The sequence below is a fragment of the Parasteatoda tepidariorum genome, chromosome 3 (genome assembly GCF_982258835.1).
Source record: "Parasteatoda tepidariorum strain Cologne lab strain chromosome 3, Ptep-v5.0, whole genome shotgun sequence".
Taxonomy (NCBI): domain Eukaryota; kingdom Metazoa; phylum Arthropoda; class Arachnida; order Araneae; family Theridiidae; genus Parasteatoda; species Parasteatoda tepidariorum.
Genome location: NC_141757.1, coordinates 71,417,292 through 71,443,554, shown reverse-complemented (window position 1 = coordinate 71,443,554; position 26,263 = coordinate 71,417,292). Strand labels below are relative to the sequence as shown.

The 26,263-nt window shown below is 25.9% G+C and overlaps 1 protein-coding gene across 4 annotated transcripts; it reads right to left on the bottom strand.

Moving 5' to 3' along the window:
- Positions 1–302: 302 nt before the first annotated feature.
- CkIIalpha (casein kinase II subunit alpha) lies at positions 303–26,263 on the bottom strand. Of its 4 annotated transcripts, none has more exons than XM_087159516.1 (14): positions 26,153–26,263; positions 21,693–21,859; positions 21,197–21,308; positions 17,957–18,058; positions 15,901–15,951; positions 15,730–15,789; positions 15,559–15,642; positions 14,239–14,349; positions 11,597–11,698; positions 10,759–10,859; positions 9,026–9,174; positions 6,289–6,375; positions 4,031–4,099; positions 303–1,117 (listed from the first exon to the last, which is right to left on the bottom strand). In XM_087159516.1, the coding sequence occupies exons 2-14, from the start codon at positions 21,785–21,787 to the stop codon at positions 1,014–1,016; spliced, it is 1,227 nt and encodes a 408-aa protein (XP_087015642.1). In that variant the 5' UTR covers positions 21,788–21,859; positions 26,153–26,263; the 3' UTR covers positions 303–1,013. The 4 variants fall into 4 exon arrangements, with proteins under 4 accessions (XP_087015642.1, XP_087015643.1, XP_087015644.1 ...); XM_087159517.1 differs by lacking the exon at positions 26,153–26,263 and adding an exon at positions 25,990–26,140; XM_087159518.1 differs by lacking the exon at positions 4,031–4,099.

The following is a 26,263-nucleotide window of genomic DNA, read 5'->3' as shown; positions in this document are numbered from 1 at the left end:
TTTCCACAAATTTTACTATGTAGTATTGCAAATAATGCTACCTTTCAATAACTGGACAGCCAGAACAAAGTTAAATATGAGAAAAAATACTTATACTTTTAAGTTTTCTTTTAATATATGTGTGTGTGTATTAACATTAAATGATGATATAGTCCTTATCCTCTATTCTAAAGCTAATTCAGATTTATAAACTTATTGGTTGGTACAAATCAATGGAAAATATTTAAGTATGGTTTGCTGTTATTTTTTAGTAATTTTTACAGCCATGAAGGAAAGCAGTGATTTGACACAAATAATACTACTTTGTAAAGAATGTCACCTTTTATTTTATTTTTTTAACCTCCATTTACAGATGAACACTATACGTAACAATCTACATTTTTGAACAAATTAATATAATAAAAAAACCACAAAAGGAAATTGTTTTGTTTTATTGCTACATAAATGTTCATGAATACTAATACTTTTAAATAAAACGGCATATTTTTTCTTTTTTAATTTATTCAAAACAAATAGGTTTGGTAATCGATTGGTAAAAATAGCACTGTAATATACTTTTGTGACTAATGAAGAGATATGGTTTAGAGATTACTTTACTAAATTTCTGAACTATTAGATGACTGCTAAAAAAATGATCCCTCAACAGTGAAACTAACAGAGGACATAATTTTAACAATGGAATTCATTTTAATCAGCAATGTTTGTTAAATGACAAAGCAGAAGAGTGAATAAAATTAACACTTAAATAAACACTGAATATCAATGAGAGATCTTGGATGCTTGACCAACCAATCCATCGATAGCGCTTTTGTCCTTTACCCGCTGCTTGATGATGATTTAAGTCTCGGATGTCACTTGACTCAGCTGCTCTTAGAAATTTGGCAAAGGCAAGGTTGATAACTGTTATCTTCTGTATGTCTTAAATAAACAATCGAAAAAAGAAAAAAAACTTTGCCTGAGCAAAGAAAATGCTCTTTAGAAATAAAAGGAAGAAAGCTATTTATAAAGTATCTTTAAGATTGGGCTGCTGTGGAATTCGGTTGTATTGTGATGCTTGGAGAAGAGATGGGCGATGTAGGCATACCAGTAATGGTGCTGGAGCTTAAAGATGCATTGGCTGAAATTAATAAAAAAATTACACTTGAAATAACTAGAATTCACGTAAGAATATTATTATTATTTCAAAAATAATAATTATATATGTTCAATCCTAGCATAGGCCATGCAGTTTCAAGTCTTGTTGCAGTATTAAAACAAGAATAATAATGACTCCTATTTTAATTAAATTTGTATTTAATACCAAAGAGAAACTATGATTATACATTAATACACATTTAAATACAGTAGCACATTGATTATAAGGATCTACACTGATACAATAAATCTAGATAAGTTAACATCCTAAAAAATTGGCTATTGCAAATTTTGTTTTATAGCTTTTCCAGGCATAGGATAGGTAATAAAAACAATGCAATATTTTAGCATATTACAAATTACTCATTAAATTTTTTATTTGATCTATTTTTAATATTCTGCAATGAATTTATCCATATTTTCACTTGATGCCAACTATCACTTTTCCTGTATAAAAAGCAAATAGGTACCACTCAACTCTATTATTATCTTTAAATTTCATCCTTACTGCAGTTCTTTCCACGCTATATTTTTTGTCTAAAAACAAAGCTTAAAATAAAATAACTGTTTTTATTTATTTATTTAAAAAAAAAATCAAATGTTGTAGTTTTAATGTCAAATTCAAGATATATGTGCAGTAGGATGAATGATACAGGATTGATGGGATTAATTTGACAATTTAAATAATCAATCCCCAGATACGCAATTTGTTTGGACCCACCAGCTGCTTATCGCTATTTCATAACAGTCAATTAAATAGTATACACATCTGCATCAAGGAGGCACAACTTTTTTTTTTCATAGTTGACCACAGAGACTAAATTGCACGAAAGAATTGAACTCGGTGCCATAATTTTAAAGCAATCAAACTCAGGCTTGCACTAAGACAATAAGTAAATAAAAGAGCAGAATAACCGAAAGTCTGAATCCGAGAAATAAGAAAAAGTCTCATTTCTCGGATTTTTTCTATTAATACTAAAAAAGGGGGCCAAGTCAATCTGTGCCGTCAGTTCTGACCCATTGTTCATTTGTTCTGAATCCTTGCCTACACAGATGAAAGCAAGTTTATGTCAGTCAGCTATCAAATTATTATAGTGATTAAATTAATAAACATCAGTGCGACAATTTAATATCATGCAGGCAACAAATACTAGAAAAAAACATGGTCTAATGTTTTAATTTGTATATTTTAAATTCGCACGCAAGAAAATATTAGGAAAAAAAAAGAGGTCACAAGCGTATATACATTATATTTTTTATTAGCCTGACAAAAAGTCACTTCTTTTTTTTTTTTTGTCTTTTCATTAATTAGAAATTTATTACATGCATGAAAAAAAAGCTCCATGTAATAAAAAATAAAAAGATAATTTAGGAGGAAAAAAAATTTTTTTTCAAACATATTTTATTTGAAGGTCAAGATATGTTCTATAATTTGAACTTCTTCTCAATTTTTTTTTTTTTTTTTGGTTTTGTTCTAATAAGAATAAGACGAAATAGATGTAATGTTACTCCTAAAAAAATGACTTATTGCAGAATAATTTTAAAAAGAAGTAGGGTATTTAGCACTAACATTTTCTGAATCCTGCTAATTTTGAAAAATCTTATTTCTTTATGATCCCAATACAAAATAATTGGAAATTTTTTTTTATTTTATATATATTTTAATCATTTCAATGCAATGCAAAATCAGTTATCTTCAAATTTACTAAACTAGAATCAATGATTAAAACATAAATTATGCTACTGCTAGACAAAATTTCATCAGATAAGAAACAAGTTAGCATATCTGAGCACTTTTTGAAAAGTTTAAGAATTTTGTTTACAAGTAGGATATTGTCTTAAAATGCAGATCCTCTGATGAAATCATTTTTAATAGTTTAAGCTGTATAGTTAAATAAAAAAATACACCTTTTTTTATGAGTTGTAAGTTATTGGTCAATTTTTGAAGTGAAGGAAAATCAAGAATTTATAAAAAAATAATTATTGATTTATAACCATCAGATATCTATTTTATCAGGGTACATTAATTAAAATGCATAATGAGAAAAACATATATAGTATATCGGGTACAGTATATTATTTCTCATTTCATTTTTGGATTATTATCTATGTTTACAAGAGAAGAAATGATAAAAAAAAGTGAAAAATGTGTTCCTCACTGTAGGTGTAGAGCATCATAAAACCGTATTGGATATTATTTAATGAGGCACTGAAATAATTCTGACATAATTTTAATCAAGTTGAAATAGATTTTCCTAATGAAGATGATTAAAAAGGTAATATTATTCATAATGTTTAGATCAAAAAACACACATGAGTCAACACACCAAAGAAAGAGAATTTTGAATCAGATAATTTCTAAATTTGCCCTAAAAGATCACCACTTTAAAATAATTGAAGGCTTAAGAGCAAGAAGGGGACAATTTAATCGTTGTAAATTATTACTGCTTAAAAAAGGGCCTTTTGCAGCACTAGTCAACCAACAAAGCTGAATTTTTTATTGGTATATCCAAAAAGGTTTGAAGATGATAGATAAAAATAATAATAAAAAGGAATATTGAACATTGTCTACTTGCACTTATACCTTCAATTAATTTAATTACCAAATTTTCTATCAACATTCACTTTTTTAAAAAAGTAATTAAGAGTACTCATAAGGAAAACTCACAAAACAATTTGGTCTTACCCATGCAAACATGTTTTTTACAAAAACTGGAATTAATTTCAATAAATATTATATTAAGCAATTGGTTTTCTTTTAAAAAATAGTTAGATAAAAAAAACTTATAAGGTTAAATGGCATAAATAATTAATAAAATTGATACTGTAAATGATAAAAACAATAACTTTAATTCAGTATTTTAATAAATAAAATATAATTTTTTATTTATTTTACCCTCATTTCTGTAATTTTCTTTCTTTCTCCTTTTGCCCTTTTGACTGATATCTAATTTTTCCCTGAAAACTTAATGACGATAAGAATTATTTATAGGAAATAATAATTTTTATTTATTTATTTATTTTTAAACACAGATTTTTTAACTTCATAAATTTACCTAACGCAATTACCAATAAAAGACTGCAAGTACTTTTTTAAGATAGCTATTATTAAAACGCTTTGAAAAATGCAATAACTTTATTGGAAATAAAGATTGACAAACATCAGTATTAAAGCTTGAGGAGAATAGCAAATAAAAGATTCACAATTTTCAAATAATGAATTTTATTTCCGATCGCGCGATTCGTACAAATTATAAATATCTGCCAAATCAAATAAGTAACTGTTTTTTTATTATTTAAGTTATTAAGAAAGCTATTTACTTTATAATTAAAATTCACAAAAAAAATCTAAATAGAAACAAAATGATATTAAAATACATCATCTAATAATCCTAAAATCGATAATGATGGCAGAAATAAAGATAAAAATAAATAAAAAAAAAAACTACACTTGAAAACAATTAAAATTAACAGTAGTTAAAATACAAAATTTCTTTTTAAATTCATTTTAATTTTAAAGTATTAACATATCAATCTTTTGTAAAATAAATGCTAGAAATAAATAATTTTCAACAAAAAATAATAATTTTAATAATAAATAATCCTACTTGTACGATTTTTGGAATGTTTTCCATCTAAATATTGGAATTCTTTCAATGCAATGTGGTGATCTAAATGGGCTTTTGACACTTATGTATGCAATATTTATTTAAGTGTTGCAAATTGAAATATACAACTCAAATATTAAAATAAGTAAATTAGAACACAATTGTAAACTTTGTTTCAGTAACTCCTTTAACTACAAACATAACTAAATATGATTTAATAACTGAATGAAAAAAGAAGTACATAAATACATAGCATTTTCTATAAAGATTTTTTCTGCCAAACAGCAGTCATTAAATATACACATTTTTTTAAGGAAAAATTCAGACTGACATGAAAATTTCTTGAAGGAGAACATTATTAAAAAATTGCAGAAGCTTAACTTAAGGTCATAATAAGTAATATTTGTTGGGAATAATTTTGTGATAGTACATCAAGATATAATTTTAACACACCTAGAAGTGACTTATTTAATTCTAACTTAAAAAACGTAGCTTCTTTCAAACACACTACAACCATATTCTTACACTGTGGTCTGTCTTATTCTGGGACTCAAAAATAATTTCACACATAAGGCAACTTTACATTCATATTCTCAGTATATATATATATATTATTTTGATTAAATAGGACACATATTAGTTGTAATAAAATATAAAAATTCTTTCTAAATTACACAGGAAAGGGTTTAGTAAGAAAACACATTTTAAATAATTGAAAATTATCACGAATTTCAGAATGAAAGAAGTGCAAGTATGATGAATATTTTCAACCTTTCGATAAAAAATATTGCGCTCGATGTTTCTTTTAAAAATCATGCAAATATGAATCCCAATATTTGATTTTAAAATCAAGTGAATAAGAATCGAGATGTTTAATCTTAAATTCCATTTACATAGGTAGATAAAAAGGTAAATGATTTTTTTTTTGTTGATAAAGGGAAGCTTTCTTTGAAAAGACAAAATATTTTTTCTTTTTATTAAATCAAAAAGCAAAAAGAAAAAAGGGGGGGGGGACTTATTCTTGATTACACTTAAAAAACTCAAATACAATGGTAACAGAATACTTATAACAGGATATTTTAACTTAATCTCAAACAACAAGTGTTATAAAACAAAAATTGATTTTTCCCTAAATTAAAATAAATCCAAAAGGATTGGATAGAATGTAGGGTTTAGTGGCACAAAGTCCAAAAGAGGACATGCAGCTGAAATCCAAAAGGAAACAAGCATACGAATGTTTTTAAAAAATTCTTAATCATGTACCAATTTAATAATATGCATTCATTAAGAACTCATTAAAACAATGGTAAAAATGAAAATTAAGCTGATTCAGAAGCTTATAGGTCCAGCAGTTATTAAAACTACTAAGTTGTGGTCTGCTTGCTATAACAATATCAAACAAAATGCTTTCCAAAAATTTCATTTAATACAATCTAGCATTATCACTGTAGCAACAGCCTGTTCAAGTTTGAAGAAGTTATTGTATTTATCAAACAATATATAATTATTAATAATCAATTCTATAAAAATTTCCAACTATGCTTACCAACAGTAGAGGCTGGTGGGGGTGAATTGTGACCAGACATGCGTTGAGTTTCTGCAAATCTAGCTTGTTGATCTTTAACTATGGCATCTGGAAGTAAGATTTGGTAAATATATTAATACAGAAATAATTTAGACTCCAGCCAGTTATAAATACAATATCAAGTATGACTCTTATAAGCTATACAAAACTTTTGAGTACATAATGTATAAAGCATTAGGGACAGTCTTTGTCAGAAATGTTACAACTATTTTGAAGCAGGAAATTATTTTAAAGGCTTATTTAAAAAATTGATTTCAACATAAATATTATAAATACTTATATATTTTCAAAAACATTTTGGTGTAAAGTTTTCATTTAGAGAAATTCTTTTAGAAATACTGAATTATTTATGTTTACTTAAAAATTTCTAATTTTAAAATCTTTTAGAAAATTTCCAGGATTATCTTACTAACATTCCAACATTATCAGTGCACAACTTGGAAATTTGCTAGGGTATAGTTCAAACCAAACTGATATGCAAATAGTAAATTAGTAAAAGATAAAAACTCCAAAATAAAAATACAAATTAAAAAAAAAAAATAATAGCAATAAGAAATGAACCACCACTAAGGATTTAAAAAAATAAAATCAAGTATTTAAAAAAATTCAATATTAATGGCAAAACATTTAAAATTAAATATGTTTCATATTGGTTAAATAGGAATGATAACAGGATTCCATTATCACAAAATCAAAGAGCAGGACTATTTTCTTAAAACTCATCAGAAATGCATTGATGAAAAAATTTTTTTAATCCGACAAAAATTTATCACTTCTTGAAATATATCTAGATAAAGCACCTCAGAGTAAAAGCTCATATTTAATATATAAACATTTGACTTTTAAATTACTTAAATGGCTTTTTTTAAATATATTTATATATATATTTATACAGTAGAGAACCATTTATCCGGTATCCAGATAACCGGGAAACCAGAAAACCGGGAAAAATTTTGCTCGATTTTCCCGCCATTTTAAACTAGAACGAAAAAGCGGAAATAGGACTCATCCTTGAAGTTGAGTAGAGGAAAATGTAAGGAAGGGGAAATTTTTTTTCCCCGTTTACCCAGAGAAACGTCATTTCCTCCGTGACCTTGAAGGCAGGGAAGGGAGGAATCTTTTATTTTTTTCTTTAGGCCCTCAATCAAACTCAAGGGTGTGGCATGCTGATTTCGTTTTCTGCTTGATTTACGAGGGGGGTGGGGAAAATGCATTGCATGCATATCAGTGAACAGAAAAAGAAAAGAGAAAAATATATATTTATTTGACATTGACTAATAAAAATAAAATCTTTTTCTTTTGAATCAATTCTCATTCTTTGGAATTGCGGTATCAATTGCAAGTTTTTCTTGCTGTGGAATCACATCTGCTGTGATTAAAAATCTTGTTTTTATCAACAAAAAAAAAAAAAAAAGGAGAATTGTTTATTAATTTAAACATAAGATTATTTTATGAAGCAGATTACAGTTTTGTTTTTCTGATTCCACTACGTTTGATAAATTTCGCACTCAATAAATTAATTCTTTTAACTCATAAATTTTATCATTAGCTTTTTTTTTTTTTTTTGAATTCCGTTGATCTTGCCTTGTTCCGGGTTTTAATATTTATGCTAGTGCCTTTTTTAACTATCGTTTCGGTTCGATAATTTTCAAGTGTTTTTATTTAGATTAATAAGTTTTCCTTTTATTTTATCGTTTCTCCCCGTATACTCCCTGTATAATTAGGTATGAAATATATTGCGTTATTTAATCATTGGTTTTGTTTATATTATTTAATTTAGGAATTGTAATTATTTTTAGAAAATAAATATGAGAATTTTGTATTTTTTAAACTTGATTTTCCTGTCTAAACTTGAAATTTTTTTTATTCTTTTAAATGTTATATTTCTACCATTTTTTTTTCTTTTTAAAGTTAGGAGTACCTTTCTTTTTTCTCTTACTTTATGTATTACACTTTTCCTTGTACTTTGGGTTCGATAAAACATCGATTAATGACACTTTTTGGTCGATCCAGAAAACCGGGAAATTCAGATATCCGGGATAGCGATTGTCCCGAGCATCCCGGATAATTGGTTCTCTACTGTATATATTACTGAAGATAAGAATAAATATAAATTACGATTGTAGAAACAGATTGCAAAAAAAGCAATCAATCAATAAGTAATCTAACAATCAATCAATAAGTATTTTACAGAAATCTTTGCTCCTTCACTATGTTTTCTACCAAGCTAGAATCTTTCATGGAAGTGGATTTTGTGCTGCGCCATGTGCGTTTGAAATGGGTAGTGTATCAAATTTAACATATTCATGGTCCTCAAATAAAAGTATATTTATTCAAGAATTTTTTGCTTTGTTACTTAACTACAGTGCATTTCACTCTGTAAATGTCATTGCTGGTTGAAATGAAAACTCCAACCAGCAGTATCGGTTACAGGGAGGGATTATATTACGTTTTACTAAGTTATTAACAAAAGAATTAGAAGTAATCTGTTACAGAAGACTTCTAATACAGAACTGAACATTATTTAGAACAGAAGAATTAGAAGTTTTCTGTTAAGAACTTGTAAGTAATGTGAGGGAGGCTTCACAGTATTATCTACTTTAAAAAAAAAAAAGATTTCTCAAAGCTCTTTAAAATTAAGTAAACACATTTGTCTTAAATGCTTGTATATAGAAATTAATGTTTTAAAAATGCATACAGAAATAGGGATGTTCCATAGCTTCACGGGCAGTTAATCTTTCTTGATGGTCATAACGCAAAAGTTTGTCCAGAAAGTCCAGAGCTTCGGGTGTAACAAGGTGTTGATTATCGCTGTGAACAAATCTTTCCCACCTTTTACGAGAATGCCTGAAACAAAAAAATGACAATGAACTTAATTCTTGTTTTGTTTTTTTTTTAAAAAAAAAGGAGGAGCAAAATACAAAATAAAGGTAACAAAAAGTTTGAACCTATTGAAGAAAAAAAGTGGAAACTGCTAAGAAAAAAAAATAGTACCTTAGAAAGCCTAACCTCAGAAATTCAAAAAACATGCGACATTTTGTGACCATCACATAACATAATAAGCAAATTAATATTTTCAAGATAAATAATATTAATAAAAAAATTTATTAAAACACTCCGCTAATAAAATTTATCAAACTAATATTTTTACATGTAAAACTTAAAAAATCAAATTATTTTAGAGTATAAAAACAGACTGAGACCCTGATTTAGCATTTGGTAAGAACATTTTGCATTCACTTTTTTACTTTCAAAATTAAAAAAATTTTCTAATTTTTTTTAACAAAGAATAAAAATAGGTTTGTTGCTATGAGGAATGGTCAACACTATCATTAGCTGACTTACACACTCAAGATAATATTTTTCCTGCTACTGACTTAACTTCATTTTAAATAGTATCAAAAGAATGAAAATACTCTTACCAACAAAAATTTTAAAAGGTGTTGCAATAAAGGAATATACACTAATACACACGAGCTACAAAATTGCTGACCTGGACATAAGAATAATATAGAGGGTTGTATGCCAAGTGTGAAAGAGTCTGCCAATTCTTACAATTAGATGAAAACCCCTCCAAAAAAAAAAAAGAAAAAAAAAAGAGCTTTAAAAGCCTAGTCTGAAGTCTTGATATTATAAGCAAAAGAATCAAGTCACAGGTCTGAGAGTTGGCAGATCTACTGAAATATCACATAATAATGTCCATACATCTAATACACAAAGAGACAATGATTTTTTCTAAAAAAAGAGTCAATGCCAAATAATTTTTAAATTTACTTTATAGCAAAATTAATTTCAGTACGGATATTTAAAAGCGCTTAAATCATTTTCACTAATGTGCTAACTAAGGTATTCTTTGCTACTTTAATACTATCTTCTACATATATATATATATATATATATATATATATATATATATATATATATATATATATATATATATATATATATATATATATATATATATATATATATATATATAAATTATTTATGAAAATAAACAATTTCACAGTTGAAACCCTTTTTTTTTTAAACTTTTGCCAAAATCCCTCCTTCCAATATATTTTAATTTTTAAATGAATAGAATTAAGTGGCATCTGACACAGAAAATAAAAAAAATAAAAAATGGGTTAAATATTGTGTTAAATATTGTAGAATACCACATACCATAGTGTACTGCTTAACATTATTCTTTAAAATAAATAAAATAAAAATCAAATTTTCTATTATTGGTGCGATAAAAGTACTAATTTTTTTTAAATTTTATTTATTCACTAAATGAGTAGGCATTTTTAGTACTAGTGTAACACTCATTAATTATTTCAACCAATGTTTTTAACATGACCGATCATCTTATCTTTAGTAATATTAATCAGAAAATAATTTTAAAAAAATAATTGGGCCACACAAACACACCAGATGAGTTAACATTACCTTCCAAGAATGTCATTAAACCTTGAATCCAAAACAATCTGATACTTGTCAAGATATTCATACAACTCTTCTGTGCCCAAAACTTTAACAATTCTCACCAGCTAAAAAAAAAAAAGAAATATGTTTAAGACATATTATTAAACTAATTTTCTTAATAAATGTGAAAAGTAAGTAAATGTTTCTAAGATAATGATTTAAACAAATTTTTCGTCTAAAACTGAAAACTATATACTTCCACTTTGCAACAAAACAGTTAAGCTTGATGAACACTATTCATGAATGTTACTTTAATGATTAAAATTAAATTAAATTTTCTTATAATTACAAAATAATAAAACATGTTATACATGAAGCAAAGATATTATCACACAAAAATTATTCATAATATAAACATTTGGAAAAAACTACAACAAAAAATAGATGACATTCCTAGTAGAAACTAGTTTGAGCTAATTTCTATGAGTCAGCAATATGATTTTAAAACAAATAATCAACATAATAAAATAAATGTGTAAATTAGGAATAAAATTGTTTTCTCATAAAAAAAAACTCATAAAAAATAGTGATTGATTTACATCTCCTTAAAAAATAGAATATACTTTTTTAATAAAAAGTACAAAGCAAATACAGTTATTTAAAGATACAAAAAATATAATATTAAAATAACAAATTAGTAAAAAGAAATCGGCCCTCAAAATCTAATTTAAAATTTATCGATTCCCCCCCCCCCAATTCAAACCTTACCACTGTTCAAGGAAAAATTATGAACATAAAAGGCAGAGGGGAGGGGGAGAGAATTGTGTATTTCATAATTACAAATATACGGTAAAAGACTTACCTGGTCATAATTATCATGGCCATGGAAGAAAGGTTCTTTTCTGAATATCATACTAGCCAGCATGCAACCTAAACTCCACATGTCTAAAGAATAATCATACATCTGAAAATGAAATATATATATATATTTAAAAAAATTAAATTTCTTATACTCAGCATAAATAGTGTTACAGTCTGGCTACACTACTACTGTCCTTAAAAAAATGCCTTATGGCAAGAATCTGATAAAATCGTACATACATCAGTTATCTCTAATGAGCTGCCTTTTTTTTATGAAAAAGTTTTTTGAAAATGCTGTCTCTTTTTAAAAAAATACTTTGTCGAATATTTGGTTGAACATTCGGCAAAAGGGCCAAATAACTTATATTAGTCGAATATTTGTGACAATCTCCAATTGAAAACAAAAACTGGAGAACAAGATTTAACTTTGAGCTATACAAGATTTAAAAACAATGTATTATTAAATACATAAAAATAAATAGAATGAATTGGATGCACCACATGATTCAAATGAGTGATAACAATACAATAAAAAAGATATGCTCTTAGAACAAGAAAGTGAAGAACGCAATTGAGATGGACAGCAATTAAAGAAAAGAATTGGGAATCAAAGATAAATTGGAAGTCGTTATGGAGAAATTTTCAGATGAAGTAAATTAGGCTGTCTGGCCAACTATGATGATGATAGTAAAATAGATGATTTACTTTTTCAAAAAAAATACTCTACCGAATATTCAGAAAAAAGGCCGAATACTGAATAGTGGCCAAATATTTGTTTCATAGCTATACAAAATTATTATCATTTCTTCATATCAAATCATCATTTCACACATTATATGCCTTCAAATCTAACTGAAATATTACGAACATTTTATAGAATTTCTAAGAATTTATTTAACGTTTATCACTAAAAATCTCAAAAAAATTTTAATCTTTTATTTTTAGTTCAAAATATAATTTAAAATCACCATTACAGTAATATTGCACCACAAAAAAAAACATAAGAAATAATACAGGGAATAAACGATTATTATTCAATGTAAGTTTTTTTCTAATCTAAATAGCTGCATCAAAAGAATTGAAGAATTTGCATCAAAAAATTAACAATTATGCAAAAAGGGTTTCAGTAAAAAATTTTAAGCAAAATTTCTGTAATTACAATTTTTTCAGGATTTTGGCTATAGTTTAAATTTTTCTTGAGATTAAGTCAATTTTAGATCTTCCAAATATTCTACATCTTTCAGACTTTCCTTTAAGCAAATGAATTGGGGATTTTGTGTCAAGATTGTTTTCAAGGTAATTTTGTAAAAAGATTGTTTTCAGAGTAATTTTGTGAAAGGTTTAAGTTCAGAAGCAAAATTAAATATAATGTTTTACAATAAAACTTTTACAAACATTCTGTTTATAACATTAAAAATTAACATAAAAAAGTAAATTATTACCATTATTTATAAATAATTTTATAGCAAGATAAATTCAGAGTTCATTCTAAGCTGGGTTAGCGAGGCACCACGCTTGCTATTTAAATAAAAAATTATGCCCCGCATGCCCTAAGAATCTGAATATGCTCCCCGACATATTAAGGGGGAATGACCTATTAGCGTAAATTTTTTGGTAAATCCACATCACATGGTTCTCTGATCGTGTTTCGGACGTAATTTATCATCCCCCCTCCCAGTGTTTCCCCATGGTTTTTCAAATTCCGATATATTTAATACGTTATTACGAATTGCGCATTTTGAATTGAGCAGTCACTTTTTTTAAGCATTCAATTTGTGACAATTCCATCGTAATTTCAAGTTATTTGATATTAATTTTTTTGGAAGATTTTGTCTGCCCTTTTCACATGGTTCTTTGAATTTGATATTCTTAATACGATGTTATTACGTCTTACGAATTAACAATTAGGGTTATCTATATTTGATACGTTCAATTTGTGACGATTCTATCGTAATTAATAATATCGTAATTATAGCATTTGATTATGGTTTTTTCGGAAGTTATTAATTATTTTTTGGCCCTTTTACACGATTTTTAAAATTCCGATGTGTTTAATACGATGTTCGAATTTGAGCTATCGCGATTTTATATGTGTCAATTCCACGCCATTTTTGATCGATTTTACGACAGTTATTTATCATTTTATCGACCCCTTTCACGTTATTTTTTAAATTCCGATATTTTTAATACTACGTTAGATTCTTGACAATTTCTTTATAATTTCCCATCTTTGGATGATATTGGGCCGTTCAAAAAGTTAGTGTCAATTCTATAATACTAGATAACATATCAGCACGAGCTCCAGAAAACCTAATAGTTGTATTGGCAGTTATTTATAATTGTATCAGACTTTTGCATATGGTTTTTATCCTTTTTGTGATAGGTGTCCTTTTCAGTTTCTAGCACCCTGCCCTTTTCAAGGTCTAGAATGAGCACTGATAAATTTACAAAAAACAATCAAATTACACATAACAAGACCAAGAATATTAGTAGCATGTAAATTAAACTATAAAGTGTTAAGAAACTTAAAATTTTATGAAAGCTCCTTTAATGAATTATGATTTTTTTTTCTTTCTATATTGTTTCTAAGCAAGGCCGGTTAAAATAACATTAACCATACCTACCCATGGTTATGGCACTTACCTGATAGTCTACCAAGAGCTCAGGTCCTTTAAAGTAACGAGAGGCAACTCTGACATTATATTCTTGGCCGGGATGGTAAAACTCAGCAAGACCCCAATCAATCAAACGTAACTAAAAAGAAAACATTTTGAGTTTGACTTTAATTGCAAACCAGAAGTAATATATTTTAAGCAGCAACAATATTTTTAAAAGATATTTACAGTAACCAAATTATTAATCATCTGTTTTCTTCTAGACAAATTTAATTTTTCAGAAAATGAGCCAAGCATTCTCCTGCAAGGTATTCAAGTTTTACATTTAAAAATCCTTGGGAAAGAAGGGGGAACAACGAGGACAAAAGGAAAGAAACATTTTATTTCCACATTCCATTACTTTTCAACCTTTTTAGTAAAATATAGAATTTATAGAGGAAAATAAGATTGACAACTTGCCAAATTTATTTTAACTCCTGCTTCATATAGCCAACTTTTAATTGCTTACTTTTGATAAATAATGGAAGGTATTTTGAAATTAGTGTTCAATTCACATGCTTATGGGAAGGAGATGGTGCACATAAAACTTGTCCACCAAAAAGTTTACTCAATAATACAGTACAGAACCCGTTATCCGGAAATCAGAAAACCAAAAAATCGGAACGAAATTCAATAAATTTTAGCGCCATTTAAAAATTTATTTTTTTTTTTCCTTATAAGATTTTATGATTTTCTTTTTTGAAAGATTTTTACTTTACCATTATTTTGGAAATAATCATTAGTGTATTCCTTCATCGTTTTTTTCTTCTTTTTAAGATTTCCAAAAAAACATTTTTTTTGTTGGATTTAACAATAAACAAACGGCTTTTTGTAGCGATTCAGAAAACCGGAAAAATCAGTTATCCGGAATAGCGATGGTCCCGATCGTTCCGGATAATCGGTTCCCTACTGTAACATCAATTTTTCTTTAACAAACCTTCAAGATTAAGTTGGCTAAGTTTAAACACTAGTGGTAAGGACACAGAATCTTGAGTTCCCACTCTCTCGTAAGACAACCACCAGAAAGAATAAAGGCAGAATTCATATGTGAATGAAAAACTATTATGTCATTTTCTTTAACTGTGTTAAAAAAAGCAAAATGATAAAAGCTCCAAATTTATAAGAGTAACAGTAAAAATAATAGAAACTTTAAAGTAAGTTCAAATTTCTTACCTTCTTGATTACAATAAAATTATACATTAAATTTAAAAATTTGCATGCACATATTAATCATACATTAAATTTAAAAATTTGCTACATGAAAAAATAACTAGAGACATTAGGTAAGGTTAGAGAACAGATATATTACTTTTCTATTTTCATGGTCAATCATAACATTGTGGGGTTTAACATCTCGATGCATGATGCCCATGCTATGACTGTAATCTAAAGCCTGAAATATACATAAAATCATGTCAAAATCAAATACAAAATCTAAAAACAAAATGTAGTAAATAAAAAAAAAATTGCAGATACTTACCTTTAACAATTCATAAAGGTAAAATCTAATGTCATAATCTGTAAGAGTTTGATACAATTGCTGGAAAAAAGTAATAATTTTAATCAATCATTTTAGTCCAAATTCGAAAATAGATTATAAGAAGTTGTAATAGCTAACAGACATTATTTTTTTATTTATTTTAAGACTTACTTTGAAATCTGTATTATTCACATGTTCAAATATTAGTGCTGGAGTTCTTGACTAAAATAAGTAAAACATAAATAAAGTTAATGACATTTATATTAATAGCATATAAAGCATATAAACTAGAAATAACAATTTCTAATTAAATTCTTCAGATAAAGGAATTATGAAACTTTTATTCATTGAATTTAGATAAGCAGTACATTATACCACTTATAAAAAATTAAAATAATATGCTTTTAAAATTTAAAAAAAAAAACATTAAAGAGAATTTAAATGTGAGAATTTATTCAGTTTACTAGATAGAATAAGAAAATTATTCTTAAAAAATTCAATAAATCTCATTAAATGAAAAAAAAAATTTCAAAGCGAAAATAAAAAAATTTAAAACATTACAACTTAAGTTTTATCCCAAAATATAGAATTACTTTATAATTAAAAACAAGTTTTATGAGTGTAGCATTAATTGAGTTTTTTTTTTTCCTCAATGTTTTCTATTATCATGAAGATAAAAATATAATATTTGAATAAATCTGTTGGTTAGATAATTAAGCCTCAGTACTAACTACTTTTGTGCAAAATATTATTAGGTGACCAAATCAGAATATTTACATAAAACTGATTCATCTGGTAAACAAATGGAAAATAGAAACTGTGAGGCCAGTCACATACCAAACTATATGACTATAACAGCTAGCTAAAAACTATATACATATATATAAATTTTTATTTCTTTAAAAAAAATCCACATTTGCACAACAAATAGAAATTTAAATTAAAACTGGTATAAGTTAAATTTTTTTTCACAAGAAAACAGTTTCTATTTTATTTATTTATTTTTTTAGCCATTCAAACCCTAAAACTTACATACTTATGCAATAAATCTATTTTCATAATGTGATCAATAAATGGTTAATTTATTTTTTGTTAACATCACGAACAACAAAACCTCATAAATATGTACTAAATATTTGACACAAAGTAAATATACTTAAGTAAGGATCAAAAAGTTATATAAACGAAAGGTTGAACGGGAAAATGAAAAATAAAGGAAATTTTAAAGAGTTCAATAATGGTTGGATTTTTTTCTGTGTTGTTTATTGATATATTTTAAGAAAATTGTTTCTTTCATTCCTTTGTGATAGATACATACATTGTGGGGCATACTGGGGAATTTTTGCTTTTAGTATAACGTACATACCGTGTTAAAGACAACTTTTTAAAAACTCCAAAATTTTGCACAACTTAGATGGTATACTTTTACACTGGTAATAAAGTAGGACATTTGTTGATCGTGAAATATAGATACATTAATAAACAATGAGATAAATATAAATACTATCAATTTACGCCTTTCATAAACTATTTATAATATGTTATATACAATTCATTTTGTGTATTTTTTTTAAATATATATTTTTTACATTTAAAGGTTATTTTTAAAAAAAATTTTTGAATTATATTTAGAAAAAATATTCCATAAAACTACAAGTCTAAAGTTTCCAGAAATTGATCCATGTCAGATTCAAAGACATTAGCAGCATTGTCATACACCTTACAGCATTTGTTAATACATCTTTATTTGAGAGCAAATGTATCACATCCAGCGCGAACATTAATAAATATTTTTAACTTGAGAAAATTTTGTAGATTTAATAACTTATTTTTTTGTTTTAAAAATTTCCATATTTTTTTCAGCCTAAACAGTTAACTTAACCCCCAACATGCCAGAAATTTGCAACCTCGAAATTAAAAATAGAGGGTCAACTTATATATGGGGATATATGGTAACTGTTTTCAAATACCTGTTTCTGAAAGTGTTACAAGAAAGAACTGCTACTTAAATCAAAGAATAGTTTGAGTTTTATGTTGGTTCTAATTGCAGTTCAGCTGCAGTAAGAACATCTCACCTATTCAGGTTTTTCTTTTTTTATCATTGGCATAAGTACTACGGATTGCAAACTGTTATTTCAAAAGATACAAGACAAAACAGGCAAAGACAAATTTAAAATATTCTCTTAGCAATGAAAGAAATAATAATACATAATTTAAGGGTACTTACTACAAAATCTTTAACTACTGCTTGAAGTGCAATTATATTAGGTCCTCCTCTCAAATTTTCCAAAATTTTGATTTCTCTTTTTATCTTCTTTTTTTTAACAGGCTGAAAAATTCAAAACAGATTGGGATAATCAACAAATAATAGTGAAATTCATTAAGCTAAAAAAAAAAGTAAACTTGCAATTTAACTGCTTGTGCTCGAAAAACGTGATTTCCGCATAAAATCGCAAGACATGATGTACATGTTAGAAGGCAATTTTCAAAAATGACAAAGAAGCTTGTAGTACAGAAATAGAAAAGATTGTTCAGATTTCCATAAAGCATTGAAAACACAAAACCTTGCAGAGCATTGCAATTGACTGTTTTGGTATGAGCATCTGAATTTCTTACAAGTGCTTAATACTTTTAGCACTATAAAATTAAACCTACTCATTTCCTTTTTTTTTTTTTTTTTTTTTTAACATGGCAAAATATTTTTACTATAAAATTCATTAGCAATTTAAGTGTTTTTAAAAAATTGTTTAGTGAACTAAATGTTAAGCAAAATACCATCTAATATTGTTTAAATTATACAAATAGTGATTTTCTCAAAATTTGAACTTTTGCTTAAGCCAATTAGCCAAATTTCAAAGCATTATAAACTTGATTCTGATAATTTTTAGAATAAGATTACACATTTAAATAAATAAATCAATGACCAGCAATAAAAAAAAACTAAAAAAGTAGAGCCAGTCTTAAATTAATCGCAATTGCACAAAAAAATTTAATTACTGCCCCATCATTTAAAGGCTTTAAAAACTCATGAAGAAAATTCTTTTAAGAATCAATAATTAATAAATAATTAATTGGAAATTTAATTGATATAAAAAAAGGACTATATCTAGAATTTTAAGAAATAACAAGAGTTTCTATGAGAACTTTTACTATTTCATTGTAAAAACATCTTTATATCACTCATATTTTTATATTACTTTAAGACCAAATTTTGTAACCAATGCTTTATCCTTTTTAATTTCAAAATATTTTTTTCTTAACTACATCCCATTTAATCTATAATAATAATTAACGAACATAATAGATATTTTTTATTTGATATTTTAAAATATGTTTTGTATAGTTCATCCAAATAGTTTATTAAAAATTGGCTCTAGTGACATCCTTTAAATGACACATAATTTCATTTTTTGCTATCTTGTGCATGCAACCAATATATATATATATATATATATATATATATATATATATATATATATATATATATATATATATATATATATATATATATATATATATATATATATATTATTCTAAAATTAAAAAATGAAGAGTATTTGAAACTGAAGTTGTAAATTTCTATAATGAGTAAAGATTATTTTTTTATGAAACCAAATTCTTATTTATACTCAAAATTTTTCAAATAAAAATTTTGAAGAAAAAATTTATATTTAGACATTGATATTATTGAAATGAAAACTTAACTTTCTGTACTCTGAGTAAGTAAGCACTAATTTATTTAAAATATATGATTCAATATTGTTATATAATAAATAATAATCATAAATTAATGTGGTGAAGAAATATTACGATACACAAAAATATTAAATTGCAAAGTGGTGCATTTTGAATGTTGATGAATAGGTGTGAAAAAGGCTAAAAAAAGAATAATTTTGCAAGTATTCTGAGCTATGCAATTGCTAATAAGAGTAAAAAGATAACATAGAAAAACCAAACAATATTTTAATTCATAATTTAGAAAATAAATAAATAAAAATGTCTGGAAAATTTTTTTTTGCTATTAAGTTTTATTTTACAAAGTTGATATTTTGATCTTCTAAAACAAACTATAGTTGGAGAGGAAAAAACAGAAAGTGTTTATAATTATTTAAATACTTGTAAGTAGATTATTATAACTTTATCTCAATATTAAGAAATAGCAGTCATAAATTTGCTTTTAAGTTTCGTAATTTTGCATTCCTATGTTTACAATGTTAATATTACTGTCCCTTTTAAGTAGATTTTTTGGTAGAGACAGTAATAACAAAAACATTATTTTTACCAAATATATGAACAGGGTTATCACTTTAATCTGGAAAAAAAATTCACTGCGTTTTCCCAGTAATTACACAATATATTAAGAGGAAAACACAACCATTGTGTTCTTGTGTGTGCCATATTGGGCTAACTATTCTAGTTTTAATTGCTGGAAGAACTTAGAGAAAAAAGGAACAGCAAAACATACTTAAAACAAATAGTGCTATAATATAGCTGAAATATCATTTTTAAATATCCCATAAATTGCTATTTGAGTGGTCATCATTTTTTAAAAGACAAAAATAACAAATTCCTCGTATTTGTCCAGCTTGTAAAGAAAAACTTAAAATTTCCTTCATTTCCCCAGCTATTTTAGGTAAATTCCCTGTATTTCAAGGTTTTCCCTTTTCTTCTCGCGAAATGGCAACCCTGATGAAAAACCATTTCATTTCTCGAATAAAATTATCCATATTCCATAAAAGTAAGTTGCATTTTGTGCAAAAAAAAAATTTTTTTTACTAGCTAGAAATTTCTTAGAAGAACATTAGGGGAACAGTAATTAGATTCAATAAAGTCGAACAAAGATTTAAGTTGAAACTAAGCGTAATGAAGCTTTAAAAAATGGTATTGCAATTAAACATTACCTGTAAAAAAAAAAGAGTTATCTTAATACCCTAGAAATTATTCTTTATTCAACTAGAGCCATCTATAGTGTTTTATCGACACATTTAATACTTGAGACGGTAATTAAACAAAAGATAGAAGCACATACAAAATTATGTGTAGAACAAAATATACTAATTATTCTTAGAATATTGATGATACATATTCAAGTACATAGTTTTTTTATAACAGATAATGTAAGTCTTTTATAAAACAGTAAATTACTTAGAAAATTCATAAATGTGTGTTGGGGACATGGAAAAGTAACAACAATTAATCAACATTTTATTTATTTAATTATTTTAAAAACAAAATGCGTTTGAAGAGAAATATAGCTTAAGGACTTAAAACTTAACGAATTGAGAAAATAACCCATATACTTATTAATAATATACCTGAAAATTCAATTAAAGGAAGAATTTGAATACTCTTAAATGAAACAAAATAGATTGTTTTCCAAATTATACAATGTTAAAAACATTTTTCTACATTTAAACAAAACATATAAGGGCATAAAAAAAAGCAAAATTCTATAAATAAAATGTACCTTCAATATTTTAACAACACATTTTTCATTATTTGATACATTGATGGCTTCAAATACTTCACTGTATTTTCCTCTGCCTAGTTTTCTTACAAGTTGATAGTTATCTTGATTTCTGCAAACACCATTAAAAAAAATTCATTGATTAAATGGCAAACCATAACAAAAATTAAATTATTAAACATTTGATTTAATTTAATAAGATATTGATTATTTTAATTTTAGACTTATTCAAATTCTATGGAAGTTGATAATAATTAGCAAACCAAAAAAAAAAAAAAAATGGATAAATTGTTTGTCCAAAAAAACTGTAAAATCGAACAACGTCCTAGAACAACCAAAAGTACATTTTTTTATTACTTAGGCTGTTAAAAAAAAATTTTTAACGAAACTTAATTTAGAATATCTAAAAATATTTTTCAAAATATGTTACTCTAACAAAAAAGTATTTAAAAAATTAAAACAAGATTATAAGTTATATATGCAAAATATTGCTTACCCCCATTCTACAACATGAGATTCATAATCCCAATATTCTCTTGGGCGGTGAGAATTGACATCAGCATAAACTCTGGCTCGACTAGGCAATGGCATGTTGCGAAAAGGTAAAGAAACAAAGAATTTCAATAATTTTGAAGCCACCAAAGTGAGACAGCATCAAACGGCCTATAAAATAAACAAAGTAATTACGCAGGAGTAAATAAACATTTTTCTTTTACAATTAAATAATGAAAAACTTCCAATATGACCTATAGAATAATCAGGGTTTGCAAAAACCTAGGTTTTTGAGAAAAAACCCAGTCCATTGAGAAAAAACCCATGTGGGTTTTCATGAAGAAAAAAAACAATTTTGCATGATTATAAATGAGTTTTTTCAAGTATATATCCTAAAAGCAAACTTAAATATAATAAATTTAAGCATAAGATACATTTAATGATGAAAACATATAGCTTAATTATTCATATTGCTTGATTACCAAAAGGATTAAAAGAATGGTATTAAGAATAACTATTTCAGTCATTTTTTGCCTTCTAAATGAATAATAAATTGCATAATGATGAAGTTACTGAAATGATTATTTGTAAAATATAAAGCATACGAAGTTATGTGATTAGTTTAAAATAATAAATAAACACGTAGTTTGCTTTAAGTTAGTGAAAGGAATTTTTAAAATTCCTTGTAAAAATTCATGAAATGAAATGCGGTGGTCTTTTAGTCGAATATGGGATGTATTTTACATTATATGGATTCTTTATGCTTTACAATTTACAAATAATTATCAACTTTTATCTTTATTATACATTTTGCTTTTGAAATGAATGAAAAAAAAAAACTAATAAAGTTTAAACACTTGTTTTCTAACCATTCCAAGTATAAAATGTAAGATTTTAAAATAAACATACAGAAATACTCAATTATTTTAATTAAGAATTAGGTATGAATGAGCACATTATGAACAACCAATATATACGATATGCATTCACATTTCATTACATGTTCAATTATATGTTCACTATAGTTTAATCTTTCTTTTGTATATCAATATATTTCATTAAATAAAATATTAGCAAACAAAACTAAGATACATAAATATTTAATTAAATAAATTTTTTGTACTTGTTAAAATGTAAAATATAAATTTAAAATATCAGAAATTTCCTATTATTGAAATATTTAAACATAACAGAAATTGTTTAGTCCCTAAATGATTTCACAGTTTGAACTGTACTAATCTATAATCCGAAAATCCAGCTGTCATAAGAGAAGCAGTGAATATTTGAGTAATTAGATGAGATTTTTTGGCTTTCAACTGATGATCTAAATTATGGTTTTTTGCCAAATTCGGGGTTCAATATTCTAAATTTTGTCTTTAAATATAAATTTTTTTACAAAAGGTACAGTTGATGGAAACAGGTATAGTCTATAATTGAGATCTTATTATAAAATGTGGCTATTTTCGTCTATTCTTTTACACATAAACAATAGGTACAGTTTTTTTTTTCAACTGAAAAATTTATTTTCAGACATACTTTGTCTAAAAAAATCATATTCATTTTGAAGGGTTGGATGCATGTAATATATATCCGAAAATGTCTTTTAACCAGCCCTAAAGGGTTCATTCATCAAAAAAAAAAAAAAAAAAGCTTTTAAGTTGTTTATCCATCAATAATTTTTAGTTTACTTTCTTGGAAAAAATTTGTGCATAGTGATTGTTTTTTAGAATGTATTTAATTTTTTTTATAAACTACAAATTTTTCTCTTATTTTGATAATGAGTGAATATTAGTTTTCGAAATACACACATAAAATAGTATAAGAGTGTAATTTAAAAATTGTTGAGGATGAAAATCAGTTATCACATAATATTTAATAAATTTTTTACGGTATTAAGTGAGTGCCCTTTTACAACTCAAAATCTTTTTATTCTGACGAAACAACCCCCAGCGAAAGTCCAAAAACCAATGGTCCTGAGAAACGCGGAATTCAGCGAGATTCCCAGAAAAATCCTGCTCCTAATTTTTGGACCTAGAAGGATAATACGAAGAACTCGGAATACTGGGATACCCCCGTAGTACAATCACCCCTGAACAAGAAACAGAATGTAAACAAGTTCTTGTTTTATTAAAAAAGTTTATTATTTTTCATTATTTATCCTTATGAAATAACATAATTTATCAATATTAAAAGCACATTTATTCATATTTAAAGGATTAGGTATTCACTTTTGTTGCTTAATGAATTGCAGAGCTTCTTAAATCTTTTCCTATTATATTATTTATTAAATGTCTACAACACAAATTTTAATTTGAAAAAAAAAATTGACAATTACGAAAGTCAATAAAAATTGGAGTAAGTGTTAATGAGAACAGTCATTTTAACAAAAATTATTAGAACTGATTGAATATTTATATATATATGATTTTAAGATATGTAAATATGACATTCATAAATGGTGCAATAGACTTTAAAACAGTAGATACACATAATTCAACCTTTTAGTATGAACCCAGTACGACATTCAATAATGTATCAAATGAAAAGAAATAGGGAGATTACATAGCAATAATAATATATAATCAGGGGTCTGTCTAGGTTTTTCTGAGAGGTACCTATTTTGTGAAAATTTAGACATAATTTGCGAAAAATTAAAAATTGTATTTAAAAATCAACACAAAAATATGGTAACAATATGGATTTATCGTTTCTTAAGGGATACAAAAATAAAATTTTAAGAAAAAGTATACCGTTTTTCCAAAAATTGAATTTGTGAAACTACCGTTTTTTCTAAAGTTGAATTTGTGAAGGTGCCGATAAACGGTAGTAAATTCGGCCTGAACGGACCCCTGATAATGAAGCAAGCATACTTAATCAGTTACAATAAATAGTTTAATTAACGGTAACAAAGTGACGAACATTTGTTGGTAATCAATATAAAAGCTTAACAAATGAAATTTAGTTCTAAAGACAATTTTATTTTGAATCATTAAAAGACAATATTTTCTATAATATATTCCGCTATATAGCTTGATAAACAAGCACAATTTCCACTCTAATTTTTACTCAAACATATTAGCAAATGACTCAACAATAAAAAAAGTTTCTTGCAAACATTTTAATAACCATGTAAAACAGAAAAATATTTTGTTTCCTTCTACAGAAATTTCCTAAAGATTATATAGAAAACTTTATTGATTTATTTCATATAACTCAATAATTTGAGATTAATAAAGGCCATTTGTACCTGATGTACCATTTTATTTTGACAAACGAAGTCTTAAGCATGCAACTGCGATTTCAAGCTACAACAATTTATCAAACTAAATAATAAATGCCGGGTTAAAAATGCAAACATATACTTAGGTAACAAACCTCTAAAAATGTATTTACATCAGAGGATACAACTAATTTATTTTAAAAAAAATCATGTTACAATGTGTAGAAAAATATTATTAAAAGACTTCAATTTAAATTATTATACCAAGAAGATAGATGAAAAAAAAAAAATCTAGTTTGCAGATTGCCCATATTAGAGAGATTGCCCATCAGTGAGATAAAAAATTTTGTTCTAAGTTTAAAATACACACTGCTATAATTATATCATTGTTAAAATCATTTCTTTACTAGGAAATTATTTAATATGAACAGCAATATGTTTTACAACAGTGCTTGGATTGATTAACTAGATCTCATATTTACATTGCTTTTAACAGCATCAAGACCATCACAAAGTTAAAAACATCAAAAATTACAAGCAATAAGTAAAAATACATTAAAAAATTTAATTTAGTAACTAAATTATAGGGCTGTTATCATTGAATCATAAAGTCATAGTAACCCTAAGCTTTAACAAACTTCTTACTGATAATTTAAAATACAACACAATGTTGAACTAGGGAAATCATTACAGTAATATTTTTCAAACAAAATCATTATATAAAACACGCAAAATTAAAGTTGGAAGACATCTGATAGCTATGAGAATGCTTTAAAAAAATGTTTTACTAGTTATAAATCAAATGAAAGTGAAGGGGAAAAAAATGAACTAACTTAAGTGCTATGTCTGTCAAAGTAAATATGGTATTTATACAGTTAAAAGACATCAGATTCAAAAATTTACTTTCAAAAGGTGCAAAAGATTCCAAACGAAGTATACACGTATGTTTATTTTATTCAGCAATAATGCTTCAAAATATACTAATCAAATTCAAAGCATTAATATGCCCCACACCCTACATACATTCAATACTAAATTAAAAAATAATTTCAATGATCTTTGAATCTGACTTCATATTTACTAGAGATTTCAGACGAAAAGTAATGAACTTCTGTCGTAATTATCAGATAAACACCGGTTTCATATTTAGTTGACATTTCACATAATTGTACAATAACTAAATAGCGTAATCTGAAATCAAAATCAATTCTTAAAGTTGTATTACTATAATCATGCATACTTACGTTAAAACTTTAATGATCTATTAGTAAATTTAAATTCTTTATGGATTATTCTAAGAAAAGGAAGAAACGGACTTTAGAAATGGGAACACCATCGGCAAAATGGCCGAATAC